Source organism: Triticum aestivum, chromosome 6B (assembly GCF_018294505.1).
Source record: "Triticum aestivum cultivar Chinese Spring chromosome 6B, IWGSC CS RefSeq v2.1, whole genome shotgun sequence".
Taxonomy (NCBI): domain Eukaryota; kingdom Viridiplantae; phylum Streptophyta; class Magnoliopsida; order Poales; family Poaceae; genus Triticum; species Triticum aestivum.
In genome coordinates this window covers 90,702,578-90,714,619 of record NC_057810.1, presented here as the reverse complement: position 1 = coordinate 90,714,619, position 12,042 = coordinate 90,702,578, and the positions used below count along the sequence as shown (strand labels likewise).

The 12,042-nt window shown below is 52.5% G+C and overlaps 1 protein-coding gene and 1 non-coding gene across 4 annotated transcripts; both read right to left on the bottom strand.

Moving 5' to 3' along the window:
• Window positions 1-7,225: 7,225 nt before the first annotated feature.
• LOC123135958 (REF/SRPP-like protein OsI_017815) lies at window positions 7,226-10,798 on the bottom strand. Of its 3 annotated transcripts, none has more exons than XM_044555229.1 (3): window positions 10,373-10,798; window positions 10,034-10,282; window positions 7,226-7,403 (listed from the first exon to the last, which is right to left on the bottom strand). In XM_044555229.1, the coding sequence occupies exons 1-3, from the start codon at window positions 10,583-10,585 to the stop codon at window positions 7,311-7,313; spliced, it is 555 nt and encodes a 184-aa protein (XP_044411164.1). In that variant the 5' UTR covers window positions 10,586-10,798; the 3' UTR covers window positions 7,226-7,310. The 3 variants fall into 3 exon arrangements, with proteins under 3 accessions (XP_044411164.1, XP_044411166.1, XP_044411165.1); XM_044555231.1 differs by lacking the exon at window positions 7,226-7,403 and adding an exon at window positions 7,862-8,499; XM_044555230.1 differs by lacking the exon at window positions 7,226-7,403 and adding an exon at window positions 8,506-9,344.
• On the bottom strand, window positions 9,120-9,253 carry LOC123140442 (small nucleolar RNA snoR80). Its single transcript, XR_006470003.1, has one exon. It is a non-coding gene; the product is annotated as a small nucleolar RNA snoR80 (small nucleolar RNA).
• Window positions 10,799-12,042: the final 1,244 nt, after the last annotated feature.

Below are 12,042 nucleotides of genomic sequence, written 5' to 3'. Positions count from 1 at the left end.
GCCGGGTTGGTCGGTTCCGCGTCGATTTTCTGGAGCCAGCTCGTCGCCCAAGCCGCCTGCGGCCATTGGGGCTAGGTCATGCAGGGTCCGGGTGTGGCCGTGATACGTCCATTTTGCATCATGCTTTTATTGAAGGAAATATGCTCTAGAGGCAATAATAAAGTTATTATTTATTTCCTTATATCATGATAAATGTTTATTATTCATGCTAGAATTGTATTAACTGGAAACATAATACATGTGTGAATGCATAGACAAACATAGTGTCACAACGTAACTGGGTGATTATAAAGGAGTACTACAGGTGTCTCCAAAGGTACATGTTGGGTTGGCGTATTTCGAGATTAGGTTTTATCACTCCGATTGTCGGAGAGGTATCTCTGGGCCCTCTCGGTAATGCACATCACTGTAAGCCTTGCAAGCGATGTAGCTAATGAGTTAGTTACGGAATGATGCATTACGTAACGAGTAAAGAGACTTGCCAGTAACGAGATTGAACTAGGTATTGGATACCGACGATCGAATCTCGGGCAAGTAACATACCGATGACAAAGGGAATAACGTATGTTGTTATGCGGTTTGACCGATAAAGATCTTCGCAGAATATGTAGGAGCCAATATGAGCATCGAGGTTCCGCTATTGGTTATTGACCGAGAATAGTTCTAGGTCATGTCTACATTGTTCTCGAACCCGTAGGGTCCGCACGCTTAAGGTTTCGATGACAGTTATATTATGAGTTTATGAGTTTTGATGTACCGAAGGAGTTCAGAGTCCCGGATGAGATCGGAGACATGACGAGGCGTCTCGAAATGGTCGAGACATAAATATCGATATATTGGACGACTATATTCGGACTTCGAAAAGGTTCCGAGTGATTTGGGTATTTTTCGGAGTACCGAAGAGTTACGGGAATTCGCCGTGGAGTATATGGGCCTTATTGGGCCATACGGGAATAGAGGAGAGAGGCCAAAAGGAAGGAGGCCTGCGCCCCCCCTCTGGTCCGAATTGGACAAGGGGGGCAGCCCCCTTTTCCTTCTCCCTCTCCTCCTCTTTTCTTCTCGAATAAGGAAAAGGAGGAGTCCTACTCCCGGTGGGAGTAGGACTCCCCCCTTGGCGCGCCTCCTCCATAGGCCGGCCACCTCCCCCCTTGCTCCTATATATACGGGGGCAGGGGGGCACCCCAAAGACACAACAACAATTGATCCTTGAGATCTATTAGCCGTGTGCGGTGCCCCCCTTCACCATAGTCCTCCTTGATAATATTGTAGCGGTGCTTAGGCGAAGCCCTGCGACGGTAGAACATCAAGATTGTCACCACGCCGTCGTGCTGACGGAACTCTCCCTCGACACTCGGCTGGATCGGAGTTCGAGGGACGTCATCGAGCTGAACGTGTGCTAGAACTCGAAGGTGCCATAGTTTCGGTGCTTGATCGGTCGGGCCGTGAAGACGTACGACTACATCAACCGCGTTGTTCTAACGCTTCCGCTTTCGGTCTACAAGGGTATGTAGATTACACTCTCCCCTCCCGTTGCTATGCATCACCATGATCTTGCGTGTGCGTAGGAATTTTTTTGAAGTTACTACGTTCCCCAACGGTGGCATCCGAGCCTGGTTTTATGCGTAGATGTCATATGCACGAGTAGAACACAAGTGAGTTGTGGGCGATACAAGTCATATTGCTTACTAGCATGTCATATTTTGGCTCAACGGTATTGTGAGATGAAGCGGCCCGGACCGACATTACGCGTACGCTTACGCGAGACTGGTTTCACCGTTACGAGCACTCGTGCTTAAAGGTGACTGGCGGGTGTCCGTCTCTCTCACTTTAGTTGAACCGAGTGTGGCTACGCCCGGTCCTTGCGAAGGTTAAAACAGCACCAACTTGACAAACTATCATTGTGGTTTTGATGCGTAGGTAAGAACGGTTCTTGATAAGCCCGTAGTAGCCACGTAAAATTTGCAACAACAAAGTAGAGGACATCTAACTTGTTTTTGCAGGGCATGTTGTGATGTGATATGGTCAAGACGTGATGCTATATTTTATTGTATGAGATGATCATGTTTCATAACCGAAATTATCGGCAACTGGCAGGAGCCATATGGTTGTTGCTTTATTGTATGCAATGTAATCGCCCTGTAATGCTTTACTTTATCACTAAGCGATAGCGATAGTCGTAGAAGCATAAGATTGGCGAGACGACAACGAGGCTACGATGGAGATCAAGGTGTCACGCCGGTGACGATGGTGATCATGACGGTGCTTCGAAGATGGAGATCACAAGCACAAGATGATGATGGCCATATCATATCACTTATATTGATTGCATGTAATGTTTATCCTTTATGCATCTTATCTTGCTTTGATTGACGGTAGCATTTTAAGATGATCTCTCACTAAATTATGAAGAAGTGTTCTCCCTGAGTATGCACCGTTGCGAAAGTTCTTCGTGCTGAGACACCACGTGATGATCAAGTGTGATAGGCTCTACGTTCAAATACAACGGGTGCAAAACAGTTGCACACGCGGAATACTCAGGTTAAACTTGACGAGCCTAGCATATAACAGATATGGCCCCCAAGCCTCCGGGCAACTGGGCAAAGCTGGGCGGAGGTTTTTTGGCGGGTGTTCATGAAAATGATCATGCAAAAGACAAAGTTAGTCCATGCAGATATATCAAATGTTTGCTTTTAGCATTGCAAGTTTTATGCGGAGGGTGCCTACTCGGTTTCGTATGAGCCCCCTTCAATCTTTTTCGTGTTCCCTCCACTCTTTGGCTTGTGCTCTCGCTTGCCGGACAGCCGCTCTGCGGTCTGTGGCTGAGAGTGGATCGTGGAGTGGAGTGTACAATACTCAGACTCTCGGAGCGAATTTAACCGAGCAGATACTCATAAAGGAAATGGTCGGGTCGCCCGAAGCATTTTTCTTCCCGGACGTTTTCCGCGTGGGTGGCCTCCAGCGTTCACTCTTGCCAGTCGGACAGCCGCACTGCGGTCTGTGACTAAGAGTGGGCCTTTGGTACCGCGCACGCTACTAAGCCGTCTGTGGGAACTAACGACTCAGGCCAACCGGCCAGTCCCCGGGCCAACTCTGGCTGGTGCCAGGGCAAACAGTGATGCAACTGTAATAAAATGTGGAGATAGACCCCGAGCATCACTCGAGGTTATCCATGCTCTCGCAGTGAAAAAATATGTGGGTGAGGAGCTCACATTGATTTTCATGTAGTCGCGGCAGAGGTCATCAAAGACAGCCGGAACGGCACGTGTAGAGCATGCCGGCGCACCCGCTGGGTGTGGCCTTCGAGCCCCCGGGTGCTCGAAGGGGTCCCGGCCGGTCAGGCTCGACCGACCAGGCGGCGAGGTAACTTGCAGCGCCCGTTTCTCATTTCTTGCAATCTTCTGTGGGGGCAACTACTTTGTCTTCTTTCTCGCGGGGGCGCGTCAGCGCACCCGCTGGGTATAGCCCCCGAGATTCGGGCCGGATCTTTCAACAACTACTTTGTCTTCTTTCTCGTGGGGGCGCGTCAGCGCACCCGCTGGGTGTAGCCCCCGAGATTCGGGCCGACTGCTGAGCAGTCGGGCCGGATCTCCCGGCAACTACTTTGTCTTTTTCTTTTCCTTCTTCAGCCGGCTGTGCTCAGACGGACTGAGTCGATCGGCCAGGCAGCGACGTGGGCAGACGAATCAGCCAGCCGAACGGCAACGCGGGCGGTCAACCAGAGCAGTCGGCTGGACTGCAGTCTGCAAAGTTGGATCCTCCTTTTCATTTCTCTCTCTCTTTTTTTTATCCGGCCACTCAGTTTTCTGGCCGACTCCACGCAGGCAGCCGGCTGACGCTTTTTTTTGACATGGCCAGCCGGTCTTTGACTTTTCTCCAGCCGGCTCTTCTCTTCTTCTACACAACCGGATGGGCACCCAGCCCCTTTTTCTCTTTTTTCTTTCGTTTTTTTTCTGCTTGCCGAAGGCGGCAGCCAGCTAGCAATGGGGGCCGGCTGGCGCGTGCCGGGTGCTGGCGGAGGCGGGCGGAGGACCCAGAGCCGGCCCGAGCTAGACGCGCGGAGGCGGGGGAGGTCGGCCGCGGGCGAGGCCGGACGCTGACGGGCGCCTTACAACCGGCCGCGCGGCGAGTCGGGCGCGCGGGAGGCGGCAGCGGCAACCCGGTCGAGCGGCGCACGCAGCGAGCGCCAGAGCAGGTGGGGGGCGTGCGAGGCACGCGGAGCCGACTGCGGAGAAACGGGGCGGAGGCCAGCCGGCGAGGGCCCGAAGTCGGCGGACGCGGAGCACCCAGTAGCCGGCGGGGTCCCGGAGCCAGCCGGTGCGGGGACGGACAGCCGATGCGGGTGCGGAGTACCCAGGTTCACGGAGGAGGCAGAGGCGGGGCAGCCGGCCGTCCGGGTTGGCGGGGCGAGAAGGCGAAGCCGGCGCGGAGGCGAAGCAGGCGGCCGGGCCGGCTTGGCGATCCGGTGGACGCGGCGCAGGCGTCCGGGGCGCACGGGAGGCCGGGCTGCGGGCAGCCGGCCCGCGCGAAGCCGACAGGCGACCGAAATGGGCGGCGCGCGGGGGTGGCCGCAGGGAGCCGGCAGACGGCCGGGCCAGGACTGGGCCAGAGCCGGCGCGGACGAAGGAGCACGCGGCAGCCGCGGTGCTGGTGGCCGGGCACTCGGGGCGGAGCCGGCGGCCCGAGGCGATGCGGACGGGCGTGGTTGGTGCGGCCAGGAGGCGGGCAGGCGGCACGGCTGCATCCGAGTGCTCAGAGACGGTGGCGCGAGGGGGCAGGGAGCCGGAGGATGGGGCGCGAGCCGTCGCGGCGATGCACAGGAGTGGTGGTGCCCGGGGCAGGGGAGGCCGTGTTAGCTCTAATCTTGATTTGTATCTGCATACTTAGTTTGTTTTTTGTCATGCATGTGACTTAGATGGTCTAGGGAGTGATAGGCAGGTGAAGGTTCACTTTGAGTCGTAGAAAGGCGAGATGCCGAACTCGTCGTGCGACGCGGCCGGTGTGCAAGGTGTGATGCCATGGGGCTGTGCGATGCAGCAACTTCGTGTGAAGCGACATGGTACGAGGGAAGTGCAGCGTGACAACCTGTGTGAAAGAGCCCTGGAGCCAACGTCTACACATGCGTGATCCGAGTGAACAGGTTGAGTCAGTTTGCATGCATGTGAGTTTGTTAGCTGCATGTAGTGTGCATTTGAGGCCAAGTCATGGCTCCTGGAGAGATTCCAGGATTAAGATAAGGTCAGTTAGTACATGGTTAGTGCATGGAGAGTTTAGTGGAGTAGTGGGTCTAGGTATTGGCGTGAGTTTTGCACGGCAAGAGTGCCAGCCCCTGCTGTATAAATGTGTTGCTTTGAGTAATCAAAAGAAGAGGCCGTGAGGGCACAAGTGGCAAGATGTAGCACTAGTGTTCACCAAGGAGCAGACCCTCTTGGCAAAGCAGCGGCTGTCTTCTCTTTGGTGTATGCGTGTGTGTGTGTGTGGAGTTTCACCATGACCGTGTAGTGTGTGTTCTTGAGAGAGACAAAGAGAGATGGAGATTGAGTTGTGAGAGGCAGCTCAGGAGGAGGAAGAAGCGGTGCTGCAAGGAGAGATGGCGCCAACAGGCCGTGGACGCTCGGAGGCGGGGAGGAGGAGGTCGCGCACGGGGACGCACGCGCGACTGCAGGCGTGGAGGAGGCATGCCGGGGCTTCCGTGCTTGGGGGACACAGCGCGGCGGCGAGCCCGCGGAAGCCGGCGCAGGATGCGCGACCCGGCCAGCGGTTCCGGAACCCGGTAGAGGAGCGCTGGAGGCGGAAGAGCAGGGCCGGCGCTGCTGCAGAGGCGGGCAAAGCAGCATGCAAGTGCGGCGGAGCTGGAGTACGAGCACGCGCTGCCAGAGGAGCTTGAGTAGACGCAGATGCGGGAGCAACCAGCACGGCACGCGCCGGGATGGCCGGAGATGCGCGAGGCACAGCATCAATCAGACCATTGTCTGTTAGTCTGGGTAGCATACATGCATATATGGTTTGTGTCTAGGTAGCATCTGGGGCATGTACGGGGTAGTATCTGTGTAGTGCATGGCCAATGGTTTGACCATTGTTGACTAGCATCTAGCTAGCTTGCAAAGATGGAGTATGGAGATGCGAGCGCTCGTGTGTCGGCCAAAGCAAACGCAATGCGGGGGAAGCAAACGCAAGCGGCGTGTGGATGGCCACGGTCGACCGAAATGAGGCCGCGCGCGCGGCACGTGCGCGGACGGATAGCCGGTGTCGCAACAGTGGTGACGACGAAACCGACGGTGAGGACGCGCCACCCCTCGCGGCTGCTCTGGGGGCGGGTCGATGTCGAGCCCCCGAGCGCTACCGGAGAGACGGCGCGACGCCGCTGCGGAGGCGATGAAGAAAAAAGGGTCCCGCCCGGACAGCGAAACCAGCAGCAGCGTGGTAGCATAGTAGTAGTACCACACCACGGTAGGCGCCAAATGTCGTGGTATTCTCACGGGGGGTGTTGCAAGACGACATATGCCACAAGGGCTTAGTGTGAGGGTAAGACTGCTGCTGATAGGACCGGGAGCGGGTATGCGAGTAGCACGCGGTGGTTTACCCAGCTTTGGAGCTCTCCGGAGAGATAATACTCCTACTGCTGCATGTCTGAATGTATCTGGTATATCTGGTACAGAGTGCTCCTGGAGCTGTATCTGAGGTCAGTGCCATAGGCATCTGGCCTCGTATATGTGTGTATGGCCGCATGTGCCTGAGCATGCATGCGTGAGTGTGTGGCTGGCTAGCTAGGTCTCTTGCTAGCTAGCTTGCTTGTGTGTTTGTGTGAGTCTCCATCCCCCTGGATGGATGGATGTGTGACCATATATATATGCATGGCTAGCTTACAGAGTAAGCTATGTGGTGGGCACGGGTAAGGCATGGTGCATGTCATGCTTGTCCCCTGGGTCACGTCATAAATAGTGCCGGGGGACAAGTGACACTATACATGATGGTATCGAGGTACAGCTGTCTTGTCCACGGTATGGCCGCCACGTCGGGGTCTTGTCAGTGTCGCTTCGAGCTATAGTCGGCAGCCGGCTGGTTGGCGCAGTCGGCAGCCGGCAGCCGGCCGGGCAGAGCAGTCGGACGGGGAGCCGGCAGGAGCGGCCGGGCAGTCGGACTGAGGGGCTTTGCTAGCCCCGATGTCTTGAAATATGGTCTTGCCGTGTTCGGGGTACCCGTGGTCAATTACTTCGACATCACCTCAAAAAAAACAATAAATGATCAATATTTCCAATATTTCAACCACACAAATTTTCATAAATGACGTCATATTATAATCATCCAGGAATTTAGAACACCCAGGAAGTGCAAACATCCAGGAACATAAAACTAGCTACAAAGATGAAGTGTTGCCTTCTTCGAACTTCTTCAACCCAGAGCTCCTGTAGAAGAGAGGAAATTATCATTATCATGGCTGTCAATGAAAGCAATATCTTCCAACAAAGAACAACTAGGAAAAGAATAGTGAACAGAATAATAAACAGATACACAAGCAGCTAGGAGTCGATCCTGAAGCATGAGGGCATGGATAACGGTAGCAACACTAACGTAAGCAGCAAATTGAATATCAATCATTAGTATACTGTTGCTGAGGCATTAGTATAATGAACAGAAAAATAAATAAATCTTGAAGCATTAGTATACTGCTGCTGAGGCCAGAACCAAACAAATGCAATGGCAACACTACCGTAAGCAGCAAAGCAGCAAAGTAGATCTGTCCACTATCCGCCTAAGAAAACACAGAAGTACAATGCTTGAGATACATGTACGCACCAAGAAAAACAGGCAATGTGAACAATAACTCTAGGAGTAAAAAGAACGTAAATAATACAACAATCTCTGAACACCTAGATAGTAACTAGAATGGTTGCTTGCTGTTCATGAGTGTCAACCATCAGCATGTGTGTACATCAAAAAGAAAACAATAGGATTCGTCTTTTCCATATACAACAATCAGCAAACATGTAACATCATTACATTACCACAAAAGAAAAGTCCAGAATTACCAAAAGGTTGCATTCTAACAAAATTGACAACAAATTCCATGTACATAAATAGTATGACTAACACTAACCAGTATGTGTTAATGGAGTGACAAAATATTTCTCACTAGCTGGGAGTTATTGGTATATAGTGTTATGACATGTGCAACTCTAACTAAACTGGCCATAGAAGTGGAAAGACCTACAAGAACAAGTTCAATCAAAATCCAGGCATGTAAAATTTTAAGCGCCATCATAATAGATCTACAAAAACAAACCATGATCATCATGCATCAGGATTTACGGTTCTAGCTAAACAACAAAGAGATAAGAGAAAAGATAAATGCTGGGAGTACATCAAAAATCCCAGAAATTCACATCTCCTAAAGAGCAGAAGCAGGGCTAAGAGAGCATGCATGCATGCCTAGATCCTGAATCCTTGCTTCTTGCAACTTCGACCTAGAGCTCACGTTGAAACATGAATGAAGGAAATCATCTGCATGTTGTAAAACAAAATGGTTATGAACTCAGCAGTACATACCAAAACACCACATTAAACATGTACATCAGTACATACCAAAATACAGCATTAACTTGTTCAGGAGTGCATACCGAAATACTACAGTAAACTCAGCTGGATTAATTCATTTTCAAGCATCTACTGGATTAATTCACAAAGGCACACCACAATTAGACTGAGAACAAAACAAAAACATGTGCGGAGCCGAGCTACAGATATAACATAGCTGATGGTTCACTTCATTTTCACACGCTAACTGCTGACTATGACATGCAAATATATAGTATCATGTTTGCAGAGGCATTTACTGCTGTGCAACGGAGCAAAACTCAGCTGGTAACTTGCAGTCTACTTACAGCTACAATGATATCTTAAGAGTTACAGTCTAAATACACAAAACTTAAGAACATGGGAATAAGCAGACCAACCCCCACATTCTAATAATTCAAACACTCAGCAGTCAAATGTGTATGCGTGTGCATGTAAATGTACCGAGGTTATGCAAAACGATGGTGCATTCAAACTATGAGATCATTTGGTTCGAACATTTAGATCATTTAACACAGAGAAAAGAAAAATAACAGAGGACTGCATATGAATGTATGTGTCATTTCCAGGATAAGTTGGCACATAGAATGCCACCAATCAGGATATACCACACAACAGAGAATAGCTTGTAGCGTCCGAGACTAATCGCCATGAGGAACACAAATCATCCTCAGGAATTGGTAATGAATGCACATCAATCAAAACAAAGAAAAAAAAAGATGGAATTTGTGTTGTCCCTGCAAGTGCCATAAACCTGCAGCAGCAGCTTCTTCCTGGCGACATTTTATTAAACTCAAATTAGTAGATGAATGAACAATTGACACTGCATAATGCTTGCCTCACACTGACCAATAAATCAGTTGCAAGAACAAGCCACAATTAAACTCAAATGGCCATATTATTATGATATTTGTTTCGTAATAGGATATCTCTCACGCAACCACATGCATAAATTGATTGATGGGAGAGTTACAGCCAATCCATTTCGATTTCCCCAGATAGATGCAAGAAAAATATGAGAAGCTCAATTAACATCAACTAAATTTTGCCCCGTACCAACTAAATTCTACTACAATCAAACAATATACAGATAGAAAATGAAGCAGACAGCTGCCAACAACAAATTATAATTAGTGCCTAACAAGTCGGTTTCTCTGGTTTTCAGAGATGGTTTGTGATCAACAGATGGGGAAACACCTTGATTTCTAGGTATCAAAACTATTAGGACATCATCTGTACTACTTCACAAACTAGATTAACAGGACAAACCAATCCACCATAAGATCAGACAAGCCGTTTCATCGGCATAATGACTTATAGCACAATGCAGATGCAATGTGAAATCAGGAGCAGAGAACAAGCAGGTACTCCCGTGGCGGAAAGCGACAACCAGGAACTGGATCAAATAATCAATCCTTGCATACAACTAAGAAATCAAGTTGAGTTTCTCAATCGTTCTCACCTTGCGGTCGAGGAACTTGAGGAGATCGAGCGGCATGGCGTGGTAGCGGTCGTAGACGGGGCCGACGACGGCCTTGACCGTCCCCTCGACGTGGTCGACGCCAGGGAGGAGTGGGCCGGCGCCCTGCTTGGCGTAGGCATAGGCCGTGGCCGCCAGCACGACCGCCTGTGCCGCCGCCTGCTGCACGAACTCGAGGTGCCTCAGCCTGGCCGCCTCCTCATCGGGCATCCTCTCCACCGTCACCTCCTCCTGCGCGCGCGCCAACAAACCACAGATCAGCCCCAAAACACAAGGAAATTAATAAAAACCAAAAACAAATCTCGGGACGAGATACCTTACCGCCGCGGGCTGGGTGCTGATCGGAGCGGCGTCGCTGTTGCCGGACTGCGCCATCACTACCGGGATGCAGAACGAGGTGGGAGGGAGGGAGTTCCTACCAGATCTGGCCACGACATGAGCAGCTCGAGTCGATCTAGGAGGAAAGGGGAGGGGCTGCCGGCGATGAGGTTGGAGGTCACTGGGAAGAGGATGGCGGTGGATTGGGTATGGCATTAGGGAGAGAGGCGGATAGGGAGACGACCGACCGTGTCCTCCGTCGTCGCCGTGGACGCAGCCACCCGCGAGGGCGGCCGGCAGGTGACGCGGTGGGCGCCGCTGCGCGACGGGGAGGAGGTGGCGGCCGCGAGGAGCCGAGGAAGGAGGAGTGTGGGTGTGGGTTAGGGTTTTGGAGGGATGGGATCGGAGGTGGGTGGGAGACGAGAGGAGGGATGGATCGGGGTGGGTGGGTCTGTGGGGTTTCCCCTTTTCATTTTCTTTTTTCTTTTTTTTTCTCTATTGTCGGGGAAGCTGATCCACGAACACCTATGGGACCGGCGGACCGAGCCCCCTTCGGTTCGGCGGGGGGCGGATGTCGCACGAAGAGCAGATCGAGGCGAAGCACACGAGCAGTTTACCCAGCTTCGGAGCTCTCCGGAGAGATAACACTCCTACTGCTGCATGTCTGAATGTATTGAGTTCTTGCTCGGGAGCGCTGAGTGCTACAGTACACACTAGCTGCTAACGAGGCCGAGCGTGAGTGTTTTTCTGCCTTCGAACCCCCTCTATGTTGCGCATGGGCCTCCTTTTATATGCTCAAGGGGTCTCCGACAGGTGGTAACGTAGACAAGGGTAAAAATGGAAAAGTAATTGCGGTTGGTACAACTACTTGTACAGTGTATCATACCTAACCCTGACGGCAGGGACCGTCAGCTCTAGGTCGAATGCCCATCTACGTCGCCCAAACAGTGCAAACAGGGACCGTCAGGGACGCCACCGCTCGCCACGATGGCAATCTTGTCAGCGTCGCCTGCCACCGCGCACCGCTGACTGCATAGCCTCTTGCCACGCACGCCCGGAAAGGCCCCAGGGTGACACGTTGGTGGATGTGCTGGAGCGCGGGTGCAGAGTGGTTGCTTGCCGCGGCAAGCGCCTTGCCGCGGTCGTTGTCTTGTCGCGTCCGGAAGCTTGTCGCTCATCGGGCCTCGCCGGGACGCGTGGCGCGTCGCGGCAAGTTCATTGAGATGCCTTGGTTAGCCTTCCCGGCAAGCTCCTCTTGCCGGGGCCTTGTCTCCTTGACTTGAATACTTTGTTCTTGAATGGCTCCATAGGAACCACGGAGGACCTTGGCGGTCGCCCGGCAAGCCTTGCCGCGGGGTGCTGCAACTGCCCGTGCACAAGTTCGGGATACTAGGGTACCCCTACTCTAGTACACCGACAGGAGCCCCCGGGCCTGGGCCACACAAGGTGCCGAGCGCTGTTGGGCCAGGCCCAAAAACAGGGCACGGGCATGCGCGGCCTGGGCCACACCGTATCTTACTCCGTATCTGCCGCGCCTTCCCCGAACGGCACGCGTCGAATGCGGCGTCGTGGGAGAGATCATGGGTGGTTTCTTTATTTGGAAAGACGGAACACCCGCCCCCTCCCTCTTTATAAGCAGGGGAAACAGGGGCAGTTCCCCATCTCACCGGTTG